This window comes from Balaenoptera acutorostrata, chromosome 1, assembly GCF_949987535.1.
Source record: "Balaenoptera acutorostrata chromosome 1, mBalAcu1.1, whole genome shotgun sequence".
In the NCBI taxonomy this organism is placed as follows: domain Eukaryota; kingdom Metazoa; phylum Chordata; class Mammalia; order Artiodactyla; family Balaenopteridae; genus Balaenoptera; species Balaenoptera acutorostrata.
In genome coordinates this window covers 184061039-184079200 of record NC_080064.1, presented here as the reverse complement: position 1 = coordinate 184079200, position 18162 = coordinate 184061039, and the positions used below count along the sequence as shown (strand labels likewise).

Here is an 18162-nt window from a genome sequence, read left to right as displayed (position 1 = left end):
AAAAAGAATCTACCTATCTATCTATCTACCTAAATCACTTTGCTGTACACCTGAAACTAATACAACATCATAAATCGACTATGCATCTATATAAAGTAGTTTGTTTTGAAAAAAAATGACTCTAAATGATTAACATAAAACAAAACAAAACCCAAAGCAAGCAAACAAAAGAAATGGCTCCCCAAGTTTTTTGGTAAAATGCTGTTGAAAGCACTGTGAACATTTTAGAGAGAGAACAATACTTTATACCAACACTAAATGATTACTAAGTGCTAAACATATATTATTTCATCTTTATCATCATATTTTAAGGCAGTTATTATTATTATCTCCATATTCTGAATTAGGAAACTAGGATGTAGTGAAGTTAAGTGGCTTGCTTTAGGTCATAGTGCTAGAAAATACTGCAACTGGGAGTCAAACATAAGTTTCCCTAATTCCAAAGCCTATTTTAAAAATTATTCCTTCATATGGCTTCAGAGAGTTTTGCCACTTTTCTGGTTAGGAGAATTTAAAACACTGAGATAGATGGAATCACCAACAAGAGAGTTAGAGGGTGAAAAATACTCAGGAGGAACTTTGAGAAAGTCTTTGGGCGGGTGGTGGTGGGACGAACTGGGAGACTGGGATTGACATATACACACTAATTCATATAAAATAGATAACTAATAAGAACCTGTTGTACAAAAAAATAAATTAAAATTAAAAAAAATAACTACTAGGGATGTAACATACACCATGATGATGATAGTTTACACTGCTGTATAATATATAGGAAAATTGTTAAGAGAGCAGGACTTAAAAGTTCTCATCCTAAGGAAAACAATTTACTTTTTATTATATTTATATGAGATGATGGATGAGAACTAAACTTATTGTGGTGGTAATCATTTTATAATATATGTAAATCAAACCATCATGCTGTATACCTTAAACTTATTCAGTGGCATATGTCAATTATTTCTCAATAAAACTGTAAAAACTCAAAAAAAAAAGTTTTTAGGGGTTGAGGACAAGAGCAGCTGGTGACGCAGGAGGGAGCATTTGAGTAAGGAGGGGTCATTTATGGACCCACTACCACAGAGAAACAGAATAGGATGGCACTAACAAGAGAGCATTGGATTGGGTCATCATGAGAATGATTTCAAGACGACCAGATCAGTAGAATGCAAGGGAAGATGGTCAGACTACAGAAGATGCACAAGTGAACAGGCAGAAAGCCAGTGGAAAAGGCACATCCAGTCTATTTGCTTTGGTAACTGGAGCAACGGGTGGGGAAGGAGAGGGACAAGGTGAGCCAATGATGGTGGGTGCTTTCAAAAGAGGTGAGATTTGGGATGATGTATATGGATTGCCACCTGAACAGGGTAAGTTCCGACAAGTCAAAAAAATTCTTCTAGCTACAAAATCTAGCGGTTTCTGGTTAAGAGAGCAAGATGAGGCAGATGCTTTTTATGTGGATTTAAATTTTTTTAATGGGGATGACTTCATACTTTACAAATTTTCTGGAGAGCTCAGTGAGATATTATAATACAGGAGTTACGTCATTAGTCTTTGTAGTACCAAGGGCCCAGGACAAAAAAGTCAGAAAAAAATGTTCCTGGAAGGAGGAAGGAAAGGAAAGGGAGGGAGGAAAGTAGAAGAGGAAAAGAGAAAGAGGAAAGATGGAAGAAAAAGAGGAAGGGGAGGGATGGATAAGGAGAATGATATGATACAGGATGTGAACGTCTGAAGGTCAGGGGGAGCTCCTGACATATGGTCAAGTGGGCAGCCCTTGGATGATTTTTTCCATTTCCTCTTTTTTCAGTTCCTTCCTCTCTCACCACCTCCAGTGTTTTCTTGCTCTTTTCCGGCTGTCAATGACCTCGTTAGCGAGGAGACCTCAGAAGCGGCACTGCCTTTCTACCCCCTTCCCTCGTGGGCATTTTTCACCATTTATTTTAGAGTGAGCAGTCAAAATGGGAAGGATCTCACTAAATCACTCTTGACAAAGTGCTAATAACCATTAAGGCCAAATGCAGGAGAAACAGTCGAAAATGGGATGCTTGAGCTCTAAGTCTGAGTGTGAGAAGTGCTACTGACTAACTGTAATTTGTGGTAAGTTACTAAGTGCCAGTTTCTAACTCCTAGGGCTGCATAAACAATCTAAGTGAAGGTGTTTTTGTCTCTTTTCTTATAAAAGTGGGATTTTCCCCCACTAATGTCATTTATCTTCATGGTATTTCACTTAGGTTGAACTATTATCTTTTATTATGGAAAGCAGGGATAAGAACCTCATGTCTATATAGGGACCAGGAAGATAGGGAGGGTGCAGCCTGTATAAAGGGGAAACCAGTGCCAGCTGATTATTTTCCCTTCAGCAATGTGGGAACAGTTTTACCCAATCATTGCGTTTTTCAGATCAATCCAAAATCATCATCTTTATGTGAAATCTTCTAATTGTTAAATGTTAGCAAAATATTTTTTTTTTTCAAATACTGCTGGCAAAACAATGCATGGAGGTTGGGAGTAAATATGGTCCATGTGCTGGCAGTTTGTAATATTTGCATAAAAATGAACTGAACAGATGCAGGGATGATTTTTCCTCACATGATATCAACACAGAGATGCAAACATTTAAAATGGGTGCTTCTAAAACTTTAATACTTATCTCTATTAATCTGTGATTGGTAAAAATTTACCTGAGATATTTTGCTATCCAAATGGTGTGCCCATGTGGAGGGTCATAGTTAAGAAAGAATATCTTTTAAAAAATACATTTTATGGTTTTTAATAAGCAAATATTCATAAGCTTATTATGACTTTCAACCTATAGTTTTGTGCCTTTTAGCATGTTAGACAAGGTCCAATTTTATCCTACAAATCAGGAAAACATTTGAAATTAAACTTGCAAAAAAGAGGTGGCCCTTTCACAGCGGAGTGACTAGTTAATTTACTTAGGATAGCAGGTTGCAGGAAGGAAGAAAATGATAATGAAACACACTTTCACAGAGCTGACCCTCTTCTGAGAGTTAACCTTTGTGCTCACAAATAGTTATCTGAAAAATTTCTAAGTTATGAATGGAAATAACAGCAGATTGCATTACCTACATCCTGAAGGTCAGAGGTTCAGCTTACCAAGGTAATGAAACTTCAGTGAGCTGCTTCAGATCTATTAGGTTTGTCAGTTTTTATAAGCACGCTTACTTCAGGCATGCAATTATAACATAAAGGACCTATACTGGTGATAATTCAGTCGCCGGATCTTAACAGAAGTATTCAAATGTCAGATGCGGGGGAGGGCGTCCACCTTTCTAAGTAGGTTTTTAAGATGAATCAGGTATTGAGGGCGAAATAGAAAGAGGGAGATGAGTGAAAATATATTATACATAAAAATCCATCTCCAGATAAAAACTTTGTATTTTTTCCCAGAGGTGTCTCAGAAGGTAATCATAAGCATCAATTAACTTATGTTCTTCCATTTAAATGGTTTAAGAGATCCCAGTAGAGGTGACACAGATCATTAGAAATCTGCAACCTTATAAGAACCCTAGAGCGATAGTCTTTTGGTAAAAATGGCTTATTTAGTGGCAATGTAGATCGACATAACCAGTACTAATTTTAATTTACAATTAATGTCACCTAACACTGGTTTTAATCAACAATTGATATAACATAACAGGGGCAAATTCACTCAAGATGTTCTAAATGAAATAGGAAGCACTTCTCGTCTTAAGCTATAACAAAATCAAAATCAGAAGGTTACGATTGCCCAAGCTGGAGTCATTTTACATCTTTTTATGTACTAGTAGATGATTATCCTAGTAGATACAGTTTACTTTTACAAAACAAATATTTTCATTGGGGATTTCCAAATCAGATATTTCTCAAGATTTGGTAATAGTCTAGCAAGTTTTGATTCAACTATTTGCCAGATTTCAAGTGATCCTTCTAAGAAGGATTACAATACATGGTTCCATGATACAGTCAGTCTTGGTTTTTTCTGATTGTGATAATGGATCACTACAAATTAACAGATCAGCTGGGAAATGTTATTCTACTGACCAACCAGATCTGAAATTTCAGTTATTGTGGTTTCTAAAGTTGTGTGAGCTCTTCTAACTGCCTATAAAGTTGTGTTCTGAATGGGCCCAGGGTAAACTGCAGTGTTACTGAGGCAATAACTGTGATGGTGGCAAGTCCAGTGATGGTGGCCAGCCTTCCTTTTCCTGTATCAAGCTGGAATTCTGGCTGTTACCAGTGCTGAAGACAATTCACTTGGAAAAAACCATCACACTTCTGCAATCCTAGTAAATGGATCTTGCTGATAAGTGATGAATTATGAGATGGGGGCAGAGCTCCCTGCAGGAAAGTGCACAATATTATATCGTTATCAAATTAGTATATGGACATTTCTATCACAACTGGTGTGACAAAAACCACATTCCCCATCCAAAAGGAATGGAAGGAGGAAGAGAAGGCCCAAGAAGGATGGGCAAGTAGGAGAGAGAACTTCCTTTGAGGAAGAATAGCACAGGGAACTTGGCTTTTTGTTTCTGTCATTTTTTAATGTGTCCACTTTAAATTCGTTTTGGTATGAATATGGGAAAGGGAAATAAAGATGTAAGAAGCTGACTTACTTGGTTTAGCCCATCTCACGTCTATGGCCGTGTGGTTGAGAACAATTGCAGTGAGGTTGGTTCCTCTCTCCGGAAGCCCGGCTAACGTGGTCACAGTTGCTTCTTGACTTGGTGTAAAACCCACACTGTTGTGTACAAAGACTTTATACGCATACGTTGTAAACCTAAAAGGTTGTTTTTTAAAAATGCATATATAAATTTATCTTTCCGGAAAGCAAACACATTTTCTTTTTCCTCACAAAATACAGATTTTTCCCCCATAGGATGTACCATTTTCTCCCCCCAATACATTTTCTTTTTTCTTCCCTGCCCAAAATGGTAGCATTATTTTTGTAACTCTCAAGCCTTAACCAAAGTGTTAAGAAAATACGTTATTAGCAATGCTAAGCAAATACTGCTATTTAAAACAAACGTGGTTTATCGTTTTGCTTATCCTTATTGTTTTCAGAAGTGCTGAGGATTATAGCTCAATTCAAGATGCAATTACGCATCTGGTAACCTGCCAGCTTTCTATCTGAATTTGATCCAGTGAGTTTTATGTTCTTCTTTTGGGAAACTCATCCATTTTCAAATATCAGACTCCCTCATCACCATTTTCTTCCTATACTTGTGCTTCCTTCCCATAATCTCATTGGCTGAGAGATAAACCCCTAAATTAAATCCTAAAACCGTGACCAAGTATACAGCATTCTCCCACTGAGGGTTTTGCTATGGTGAGCTGTATTTTGCCATTGTGAGAACATATTTACTTGAGTCAATATAGTGGAAACTGAGCACTGCTTTTTGGGAGGAGAAAACTGGACATGGTGACATCATGGTGATGTCATATATTAAATCAGTGATGGGCTAAAGCCACCGATTCCTCATCCTTTTTGGCTCTTTCGGGCAGAAGACTTATCAGGCTTTCTTTTCTGGGTCAGAATGCCTGGGGAGGAAAATACTATTTACAGACACAGTCAAGCTTTGACTGGACAACAGCTTAGACTGAGAACTTGCTTAAACACATTGTACAACACATGACCCTCCCTGGGGGGCATCCAGTCCTCAGGGAAGACACTAGTCTCAGATCATCACCTTCTTTGGGTTTTAATAGATCATCAAGGATACCTCACATCCAGTGCAGGGTCCAGGGAATTTGTCTCAGTAAGTCACAACTTATTAGTCATGACAACAGAGGGAGGGCGCCGTTTGCAGGACTGTGCTAAATAACTTAGCCAAAATTATGTCAGGAGTTTTACAGCGTTTTGCCACCACCCATGTAGAGGAGGTCCGCTTGCCTTACCTTGTTTCTCACTCATGGCCCAAAGGTATTTTTGCAGGGTTTGGCTTCAGCCACATTTATTGACAATGCTCTGCTTACTGTAGCTATAGGTAAAGAATCAGTGATTTCCTTGAAGCTATTTATTTTCTATTTCCCCCAAATAACTACTAGCAACAGATCTTCTACATCTCTCTGCTTTACCCCCTCTCCTTGTGTCTTTCTTTCTCTTCTTTTGGTTTTGATGCTATAGTGGGTTGAATTGTGTCCCCCCAGAAGGTATGTTTAAGTCCTAACCCCTAGTCCCTGTGAATGTGACCTTATTTGGAAATAGGTGCAATCAAGTTAGCATGAGTTTATACTGGATATGGGACAGGCCTAAATCCAAAGGACTGATATCTTTATAAAAGAAAGGAGAGGGAAATTTTGTTACAGAGACACAGACACACACAGGGAGAAGGTGTCTATGAGGAGCTGGGGGCAGAAATTGGCGTTATGTTGCCATAAACCAAGGAGCAACTTTGGCCACCAGAAGCTGGAAGAGGCAAGGAATGATTGTTTTCTAGAGGCTTCGGAGGGAACATAGTCCTGACGGTACTCTGATTCTGGACTTTCAACATCCAGAGCTGTAAGAGAATACATTTCTGTTGTTTGAAGCCGCTCAGTTAGTTTACAACAGCCCTAGGAAACTCATACATATGCTTTCTGGAAAGTGCTAAATAGTCTACACGACAATGACAACTGAAAGATAATAATAACAGTATTTACTGAGTACTTAATATGTGTCAGGAATTTTCTATATGATTAACTCATTCATTCTTCACCATACTATTATAATACCTGCATTGAACATGAGGAAAATAAGGCCTAAAGAGCTAAACCACTTGTCCAAGCCATGGAACTAGGAAGTGGGAGAGTAAAGACTCAAACCTAGACAGTCTGATTCCAGAGCCTCCTCTTTTAACTAGGATGCTATGCTGCCAGCATCGTAATGATGGTGATGATGATAAAAATAATAACAAGCACAATGGTCAGCCGATCCTTCTATAGTTGGATGATGTCATATCACTGAGGCTTGACCTTTGAGTTATTTTTCTGGCAAAGGGGAGAGATTTTGGCTAACGCATCCAAACAGTCTTGCCAAATTTCCTTTGTGACCACTAGTATGAATGTGAAGAATGGTGAGTCAGGGTTAAGAGGGTAGCAAGTGTGCGACAGTCAAATGAAACACAGCTAATGGCTCACATGGGAACTGAACCAGTGACCTTGGCTTCATTAGCGCTCTCCCTGAGTAAAATACTTCTAATTGTGTTTTACTTCCCAAAATGGCTTAAAAGAAATTTAGCTAGAGTCTGGATGCCTAATCTCTCCTGCAATATTTGAAGTTTTCTTCCACATATTTACTCTGTGATAAATTTAGTAACCTTTATGGCTTTAAAGTGATACCATTTTTGTGGTTCTTTATACAAGTGGAATTAAAAACATCAGGTGGCCCTGAAATGGTGAATTGTAATAAGTTCCGTGGGGCCTTAGTTCTTAACTGTGATACTTTAAGCTATTTCATCATAGTTTAGGTATGGTGAAATGATACAATTTATATCTGCATAGAAGAAATTTAGACCACATAAACACATATAACTGGAATGTCCATTTTTAAAGTATAGTTGCCCCTTCGTATCTGCAGGGGGATTGGTTCCAGGACCCCATGGGTACCAAGATTTGAGGATGCTCAAGTCCCTTATATAAAATGGTATTTGCATATAACCTATGCACATTTTCTGTACTTTAAATCATCTCTAGATTACTTATAATACCTAATATAATGTAAATGCTATGTAATAGTTGAAATCACAATGTAAACGCTATGTAAATAGTCACAGGCATGTAGCAAATTTAAACTTTACTTTTTGAAAGTTCCTGGAATTCTTTTCCCAAATATTTTTGATTCACAGTTGGTTGACTCGTGGATACAAAATCTGCAGATGCAGAGGGTTGACTGTAATATTAACATTTTAGAGTGAAAGATGACTTTAGAGTTTATCTGCATTAAATAATGAAATATCTGCTACATTTTACAGATAAGAAACCTGAGACCCAGAGAAGTTAAGGGGCTTTGCCTAAGGTTGCACAGCTAAAGAGGATTAGGTGGGCCTCTAGTTTATTCATTTCTAATATTAAGTTCTTTCCACTATACACTATTATTTTATTGAATTGAGAAATCAGTAGGCATTTCACTTGATGTCATGCATTTGTCTTTTGCATTTTCTTTAATTTTCACGGTTAAGTTAAAATTTTAAGGAATAGGATCTTGAACTCCCTTAAATGAACTAACATGTACTGTTTTCATGACATCTGAAACCTAATCTTTGTCAGTAAGTATATATACGTCTGACTACATGGGTCGGTATATGTTTCACCGATTCATGTCAAAAAAGAAAATATTCGTTTGCTTAACGTATTTTGTTCATTTGCTCTAGTATATTGTTTTTAGGTAGACTTGGGTGTTGATATCAGATGGGACATTCCATTTAGTTAATAATAAAATACTTTTAAGAGAAAAATGCTCCATCAGTTGAAATCATATACTCATGCAAAACATATGTATATCAATCAATATCTTCCCTAAATACTAATTGTGTTTCTTGGGTATATTTTGAAAAATGTACCATTTCAAACCCTGTAAGATATAGCTTTTGAAATCTGCTAAGTGAATGAAAACTTATATTAAGTCTATGCTGTAACCAGTAAAACCAACTGTTTGAAGGTCCATTTAGGAATACGAGGCTGTTACAATAGTTATCCCCTAATTGATTAATTTTTTTGAGACTGTTCTCCAGCCCCTCCTTTCATCCACACACAGAAAATGGTAAACTTGTTGTGTAATAGACATGACTCTGGTATTTCTTCCTTGTAAAAGATCATATATATTGAAATCTTATTTATGGAACGAGACTCATTTCAAGGTTCAGTTGTTATTACTCAAATTAGAAAACTAGATTCTGTTTAGATGATAAAGTTTTTAATCTGTTTGTTTATTGACTAGATGATTTTATAAATAAATGAATGGCTACTTCATAGTTCCCAAAGCATTCAGTCTCATAACTTTCAGGTCACATATAATTTGGTTGGCTAGTGCCACGAAAATCTACCTGTCCAATAGAGAAATGATACTTACTGAAACTTAGATTTCAGTAAGATTTTTTTTTCTTACAAATTATATTGCTCTTTTATGTTTGATACACCATTACTTTATTCATTCATTAATTTATTCATTCATTCAAAAAATATTTATTAGCACTAACAACATGCCAGATACTAAACATAGTGAATGCAATGTCTGTCCTACTGGAGTGTGTGTATGTGTGTATATGTGTGTGTGTGTGTGTGTACGTGTGTATACTTATATACATATTTACAGATAAATGTTTTTAAATGAGAACCTCTAAAACATATATTCATTTATTCCTTTTTCTTTCCACATACATCAGAGCATCTAATTTAACCTAATCTAGTCAGGAAGTCTTCACAGAGGAGATAACATTTGGGCTAGGTATTGATGACAAACAGTAATTTGGCCTGTGGAGACATTAATTTAGCCAGTAAGAAGCATTATTCAGGGCAAAATGTGTGGAAGGCTTGTACTTTGAAAGGGTCTGATGTGTTTTGGGAACCAATAAAACCAATTCTTCAGTGCAGCTACAGAATGCCTCAGGTTATTTTCATCAGAATTAAAAATGTGTCAACTTTATTGATGTCCTAACAGAATTCATGTGTCAATATTGTCACCAATATAAATCATGCTTCCGAAAATGCAGGCTATTCAGTTCCTCCTTCCACTAACTCTTCTTCATATCCACCACAATCCAACACATGCTTGAGTACAACATTATACACCAGAGGATTTGAGAAACCTCTGATAGCGTACTGTTCCTTACACCCTCAAATCCTTTTGTGGGAATAAATAAATAGGCAAACAAAAATGCAACAGTGTTACTGCTTAAATCTGTAATTGTTTAGATTTTCCATTGATGGTGGATACCTTTTCTTTTCCTCACTTATTTGTTGCTGAAAGATTTTTTTTTTCCTAAAAATGCTGCTGAAAATTTTTGCTTTTGGAAATTGAAGAGTAAAGATGATCAATCACCGTTGAAAGTTCTTATGATACTTTTTAGATTGTGAGTGAAAGTTGCAGCTGTCTGTTCCTGTAGCTATCTGTACTTATGCTACCAGAATGTGGCACCTAAAATAACTTTGCTGTGATTTCTGTCTTTGTTCTACTATATCATCAACATGAAAAAGAAATGCAAACAAATAAACTAGATTTCTTTCTTTCTTTTTTTTTTTTGAAGAAAACATTAGGCAATGAAACCTCCTATGAAAAAATGCATCCTCCCAGATTTAGAGGTTCATTTTTTTTTTTGTGAGGTAAGTTTTCAGATGATGACACTTAGAAAAGGACAGCATGAAGTAAATTTAGAGCAATGAAAAAAAAGCACTGTGACTCTACCATGTTAAATGTGAAACAGATATATTTTTGCTCATTTTGAATTAAGTACTTTGCTAGGAAATGGTACACCAATGTTGACAGAAGTTGGCTTTCATTTCTAGACCCAACTTTTACTCACATTATGGTATTAAGCAAGAAAATAACAGGCTCTACCTCACACTGGTGGTCATGGAAGAAAGGCCCTCCTTCTAACTCACCCTCCGTGTTTATGAAGTTAATTTGTTTACTTAACAGCTACAACTTGAACATGTTTATGTTATAGGAACACGTGTCATGGAGCTGACCCAGTCTTTCCCTATTAGCAAAGCAGAAAATGTTACTTGTGCACATTTAATCTCATTACAAAGAAGGGGAATGAATGTCACACTCTTTTGAACATCATTCCCCAGAAACTATGTCCTCTTTCAGGGCTTGACACATTTCATTTTTGTAGGTTAAAAAAATCAGAATCTATGTCAGTAAGACTCAAACTTAGATTTTATACTATATTTATCTTAAGCATTTAAACCTGAAAAGAGTCAAGTCCAACCGTTCTTTGAAAACCAGATGAATGTCTATGAATTTTGAATGCTTTCATTTAAAGATAATGCAATTAGAGGATTCTTGAGAACTCATATGAAAGTCTCTTTCCAGACTGTCATTGATAAAGAAATACTTGTAGGAGTTCATAAATAATTGAAAGGAAAAGGAGTGAGAACATGCCTCCCTTCATAAACTCAATGGCAGCTAAGTTATTATAATCTACAAGTCAACATTTTCCTTAAAATAGAGCCTATTATTTCTCATAGCTTGTTCTTCCTTTGTCAGATCCAGAACAGAGAGGAGTTCATGCCATCACTGTGTTTGCAGTGACAAAGTGGTTTAGCCGAATAGTTGAAAAAAATCTTTGCTAGTGCTAGCAGAAAAAAAAAAAATCTCTTGACATTTAGTATTATGAGGCTAGTCAAAATATCACCTCAGCACATTTTGTTATATGTATACTTCCTTTCTAGAAGGAGCTGTCATCAGTATGTTTATGTCAACTTATGTTTCAATCTAATTTGTGGGGATTTAACTTAATTTCTTTCCTTACATCTTCGATTTGGACTTCTCATTAAAAATCCTTACAAGCATCATTAAAAATTCAATAATAAAATTTTGGCCTTGGTCCTAATTCCTTAATAAGTTTTCATTGCTTCTATGAAGAAACAAAATTAACTTTCTGAGACTTATTCTGTTTTTCTGCCAACTACCTCATGGTTAAAAGTTAGATTCAGTAATGTTAGATAGTCAAGTCTTCTTTATTTTGGAAATTGCTATATTTCAGGCACTTAGAGTTCACAGATCATAGAAAGTTACTTTTCCATACGATTTCCCTAGGTAGTGATGGTGTATCCATAGTTAACTGTGATGATAGCAATTAATACATGTATGAGTGTGTGTGTGTGTGTGTGTGTGTGTGTGTGAGTGTGGTTTTCTCCACTAGACTGTGAGCTCTTTGAGGGCAAGGGCTATGCTATTCATCTTTTGTTCCTTATCACAATGCCTGTCAGCATATAGGAAGCAAAAAGAAATTGCTGAATAAAATGAATTTCTTCAACTGAAGTCATCATTATACAGCAATGCTGGATTAAGTAAATAATGAATTGAAAATAGTGGAGAAGAGTCTAGGGACCACGATAATTTAGGTTGAACCAAAAGGATATGCTAGTAATTGATCCTTTTTAGCTTACAAAAATGGCAATTTTATATGGTTCATTCTATTGTTTCCTTAGATTTACATGCGGCCTCTCTTCAAGAACCTCACCGTACCTGTAATGTTTTCCCACCAGGACCCTTTCAGATGGACAGGAGAATTTTTCTTAGTTTTACTCATTCCCCAAAGATAAGAACATCACAGTTAATATTCCTAAGGCACAGAGCAATGAATACCCAACTCTTTACACATTACTAAAAGTATTCTTTCATTTAGCGTCTATTGGCACACCCACTGTGTGCCAGGCACTACGGTGGGGATTGTGATACAGACGTCATGAAGACAAGGCCTTGCTCATGGTGGATCTGACAGTAAAACGGGGTGTCCAGACAAGTAGCCAGGCCAGTACAAAGACAATAGTGATTTGTAAGGGGTGTGCTATGGAAATACATTAAGGAAGCAGCTGATTCAGACCAGGAAGAGGGTGCTCTAGGAAACTTCCAGGCCAAGACTTGAAGGACGGTAGACAGAGGGAAATGGCAGCTATGGGGAGAAGTTGAGGGGTGGCTGTTGCCTATTAGAGGTGCTGAACGCAATACTAACGTGGCTGAAGCACAGAGGCCCAGCAGAGGAAGAGGGGAGACAAGACCAGATTGTAAACAGAGTTCAGAGTAGAGCTAGTCAGTGTGAGTCTAGAAGCATAACCCATCTGATAGAAAAGTCATTGAACAATATGTCTTAAAAGTTTTCCTAAAATAATCTTGTGATTTTTTGAAATTTGATTACATTGCTTGATTCATGAAGGTTTAGACTTCACTTAATCCCATCCAATCTCCTCATTTTATAGACAACAAAAGTGAAGCCCAGAGAAGTTAAGTGACTCCCCTAAGGCCACAAAGCTAGTCCTCCAGCACAGGATGAAACCAATCCCACCCCTCCTTACTCTCCCATGGGGTACTCTTTTCTGACATTGCCTATTTGCCCATTTCTTGATCTCTTCGAACTCCAGATTGAATTCTTTCAAGTCCTAAGCCTGTTAATTAAATAATTTTTGTGAATTGAATCAATGATTTATAGCAAATTATTTCCTGGAAAAGCAAGCATTTTACAAGTGGCCCAAACTTTCCCCAGTTTTGAACATGTTCAACATTTCCAGATTTCTCCGTTATGTGTCTGGCTAGAGCTGTGACAAAGGCAAGAGGCTAAGGCTCAAACACCGACAAACTTGACTTCAAAAGGCTTATTTGAAGCATGCAGTTAAGATGGCAAATATTAAACATGCTGACTGTTGCTGCTCGATGATTAATGCCACAGATAATAACCAAACATGTTTTATTGCATAACTGATAACTGGCTCACACAATGAAGACACTCAGATTCTTTGAACTATTCAACATGGCCCAAACTAAATGCCAGCATTTGTTTTTATAGTTTTTGTCATCTCACCTGCTAAGACCCTTATCTTCATAAAACCACTGAGTTCCTGAATAAATATTGTGCCACAGATTTAAATCTTCTGGGGGATTTGATGCAAGTGGTTGCTGGATTTTACGTCTCAGAAGCTCATATCTAAAGCAGAAGAGAAGCAGAAAGACCGGGATTATCTCAACTAATGTTATTACCAAAATTCAGGCTGTCTCACGGTACGAGTGTGTGGGGTGTATGTGTAAGCGTAAAGAAAACATCTTCATTTTCTTTTTTTAGATAATCTTTTTTTTTTTTTTTTTGGCACAAGTGTCATCCGTGTAGCTAACGAACAATTAGCTACATTCACATTTTACTATTATCAGTAAAATGATAGCATTTAGATTTCTTCTCTATCAGATTTGCCAAAACTTTATTGCCAGTTTCACACAAAATAGAATTACAAAAAGCTTATAAAGTTAATGATTTCCTAAGACTTCTACCATCAATACTTTATAAACAATGATACTATTATCGACTCCATAGTCTTGCCTAAGTGTCAAGTGGTTATAAAGCCATTTCAGAATCACAGGTCTTTTCTTTCATCTTATCTATATTCCTGACCACATGCTTTACAAGTTTCCAGATAATAATAACATGCCAAAAAATTATTGTGCTATCTTTAGAATTTTGAGGCATATTTGTGCAAATGTGTCATTTAGAACATGCATCAAGCTTGCTTAACATATAATAAAGATATACTTTGAAAATCAAGAGAGGGGCTGTGTAGAGAAGCATTACAGAACAGCGATTGTTGTTTCGAGGGTTTTTAGTTCCCCACAATATCATGATATTTTTACCTTGATGATCTTTTTATGGTTCCATATAAGTCAAGATACAGAAGATGAAACTGTATGAAAATTATGAGTGAGGCAGACACAGAGAACAGACCTGTGGTTGCCAAGGGGGAGGGGGTTGGGGGAGGGAAGGATTGGAAGTTTGGGATTAGCAGATGCAAACTATTATATACAAAGTGGATGAACAACAAGGTCCTACTGTATAACACAGTGAACTATATTCAATATCCTGTGAGATATTTCCACAATGGAAAAGAATATAAAAAAGAATGTGTGTGTGTATATATATATATATATATATATATATATATATATATATATATAACTGAGTCACTTTGCTGTACAGCAGAAATTAACACAACACTGTAAATCAACTACACTTCAATAAAAAAAAAATGTTATGAGTGAGGAATATCCAACAAGGAATTAGTTCAATGTTCCTATGTGAGGAAAAGCCTCCTTCCTCCCTTCCTTCCTAGAGAGATAAGATCGTAACAAAATCCAAAAGCACCGTCACTTTCTCTTACCTCAAATTGGGTCCGTTTGGCCTGGTTGGTGGCTGCCAAGAAATGCCCACATACGACTCACTTAGTGGAACCACGGACAACGGGCTAAGATCCTGAGGCAGGGTGGGATGGGTGGTCGCATGGGTAGGGAAACTCTCTGTGCACCCCCCTAGATACCCATTACCCCCTGAGCAAGCCACAATGGTGACAGAATAATTAGTGAAAGGAATCAGATGAGTAACGACGTGACTGAACACAGAGGAAGTAACGTTGGTGATTGTGATGCGAGGGTCAGGCATGCGGATCTCGTAGGTAAGGATGTCTCCATTCAGGATAAGTGGGGCTCTCCAAGTGACCTGAAATAAAACGTAAGCTTAGCACCAGTGTGACAACACAGGAACAGAGCAACTGCAGTTCACAAGGCCTGGCATTTTGCTCTGCCTTGTTTTCAGTTAAGTCACTTTCTAAATACACACTTTCGACTTTGCCCTTTGCACACTAGACAGTGATGAAGGGTTTCGGATCAATTAGCAGTACACCAGGAACTAGATGAAATGCTGTTTCCTGGGTTGGGCTTTTAGTCTGGAGACTTTCTAAGATTATCAGACTAATACACACCTTAGTGATTCATCTCCACCATGGGTGCCCTGAAGGACACAGAGCACACACATGGAGAGAATTCACACATCCACACGCATCAATGGGGTGGCAGCAGGATTTGATAGTTTCCTTGTTTATAACTCAATTAAACAAAACGTCAGAACTCCTTGCTTTTCATTATTAGTGTGTATTTTAAATATGTCACTATTCTTGTTTTGTTTCTTTTTGGATGGTGGTGGGAGGGTGCAGAAATCATTCTTTGCATTTTCTGAGGATGCCCTGTTGAGTTCCTGAGTCTCACTAGTGCATAATGTAACAAGTAAAGCAATAACAACACATCCTGTTCTCAAAGACAAGAGACATGTGGAAAGCTTTAAAAAGGCAAGCAAAGAATGATCCTGTTTAAGTCATAGACATGAACATCAGAAGAAAGAAACACTGTTTTCTAATAATGTTTAACGTTGCTTTTCTTTTCTGGCTAAATATTGTAAGGGCATAGTGCTAACCCACTCATGCTCTTATGGGGGACAAAGGACCCTAGAAAAATGTGCGTAAGTCGTTAAAAGATTACTTATTTATATGCTATCACGGATCATCTTTTTTGTGTTGCCTTGCAATGTTCCTTAAATTTTGGAGTGTATATCCCATCTCCCCAGTAGACTGTAAGCTTCTTGATAGCAGGGCCTAAATTGTACACTCATTTAGTGCCATACTCCCAGAGATGGAGTTCCGGAAGTAATAGCAGTCATGGCTATCTCCATTATGTTTTTCCTTAGCATACAGCTATTTTAAAACTTTCAAAGAGTTTTCCACAAAGTGATATACTGATACCTACATTTTTAGTTCTCTACAAATTCAAAGTCTGAAAGGCGTAATAGAAAAATGAGCATGGAAAAGGATGAACCAAAATTTTCTATCTTAAAGAGAAAAAATTTCCTCCAGAAGGAATCTGACCTGAGATATTTGTAGGGTATTCTTCCTAATTCTTGGTGACAAAATGGGCCTCTACCAGATGTCATTGGGCAGTTGCTTGATGATTACGATCCTAACTTAAAATTAACAAGGACCTGACATCTACTCCAACTTTACTACATGGCTTGGAATCATTGCTGATTTTTAAAACTTTTTCTGGACTTCCCTCGTGGTGCAGCGGTTAAGAATCCACCTGCCATTGCAGGGGACACGTGTGGGTTCGAGCCCTGGTCCGGGAAGATCCCACATGCCGCGGAGCAACTAAGCCCGCGAGCCACAACTACTGAGCCCGCGTGCCTAGAGCCCGTGCTCCGCAACAAGAGAAGCCACCGCAGTGCAACAAAGAGTAGCCCCCACTCACCGCGACTAGAGAAAGCCCGTGTGCAGCAACGAAGATCCAACACAGCCAAAAATAAATAAATAAAAATTAACAAACAAACAAACAAAAAACCAAAAACACTTCTCAGAGAGTTCCACACTGTGCTGGTGAAGAGAAATTTTAGATGAGTTCCTTATGAGCACAGAGGATTTGCCTGGATGGAGGAGAGATCAAAGAAGCCTAATGCAAGCAAAGTTTATAGAGCAGACATAGGATTCTATTTGTTTGGGGGGTGCAGTGCTCTTTGTGGACTTCAGAAATAAGTCAAGGTCCTATTTACAGGGCTTTCTGGTACTTGTCACGCAAATGGAAAATGGAAGGGTTATCACAGCTCAATTCTACCTGATTCACATGTGGAATACCACTTGCCTTTGGAACTAGAATATTCTGAGAGTTCAGGTCAAGGCTTGGCAGCCCTTGAAAGAATCCAAACTTTGGAGGTAGTCTGTGTTAGCAGTTGAGCTGAGAGTGAATTGATTTGGAACTCAGTTGTTGAGCCTAAGAAAAGCATTCATAAAATAAACCCTAAATAAGATATCAACCAGCGTAGATTAAGTGATGTGATGTAATGATTCTGGAGACAGTCATTTGAAGAGCTAAAAAATCCCTGTGTTCTCTAACTATAAACATTTGCATCCAGCAATTGGCTATTTTTCTCACTTAAAAAGTTACAGACTTAAGAAGATACATCTTTTTTTAAATTTTATAAATTTATTTATTTTATTTTTGGCTGCACTGGGTCTTCACTGTTGCACATGGGCTTTCTCTAGTTGCGGCGAGCGGGGGCTACTCTTCATTGCGATGCACGGGCTTCTCACTGCTGTGGCTTCTCTTGTTGCGGAGCACGGGCTCTAGGCGCGTGGGCTTCATTAGTTGCAGCACATGGGCTCAGTAGTTGTGGCTCACGGGCTCTAGAGAGCAGGCTCAGTAGTTGTGGCGCACGGGCTTAGTTGCTCCGCAGCATGTGGGATCTTCCCGGATCAGGGCTCGAACCCGTGTCCCCTGCATTGGCAGGCGGATTCTTAACCACTGCACCACCAGGGAAGCCCAAGAAGATATATCTTTTTGACAGTACTGAGTTGGAAGACATGAATCTACTTCCACAGAAAATTTTTATAAGGAATTTTATAGCAAGGTGGAGAAGGCCATTGTCATTATAGTGAGTAGGCTATCAGAAATGGTATCTGATTTGATCATCCTCCTGAAAATATCCTGGAGCTATTACTAAAAATAAATGTGTCCAAGCTTTTTAAAGAGCCGGTTAGTTAAATATTGGATTCTATTCTTTCCAATGCTTAAGACTACATTTACTAGAGTGTGGCTAAAATATGTGAGATTAAAACTTTCATTCAGTTTAATTTTCCATGGCCTTTTATATATCTATT

The 18162-nt window shown here is 37.5% G+C and overlaps 1 protein-coding gene across 1 annotated transcript in view; it reads right to left on the bottom strand.

Annotated features, from left to right (window-relative positions):
- USH2A (usherin) overlaps nucleotides 1-18162 on the bottom strand; it is an 800956-nt gene that overhangs the window by 262919 nt on the left and 519875 nt on the right. The window contains exons 41-43 of the mRNA XM_057531465.1: nucleotides 14848-15182; nucleotides 13506-13628; nucleotides 4620-4783 (exon numbers count right to left, since the gene is read on the bottom strand). Of these exons, the coding sequence (XP_057387448.1) occupies nucleotides 4620-4783; nucleotides 13506-13628; nucleotides 14848-15182 (622 nt within the window). The remainder of the gene's footprint in view (nucleotides 1-4619; nucleotides 4784-13505; nucleotides 13629-14847; nucleotides 15183-18162) is intronic.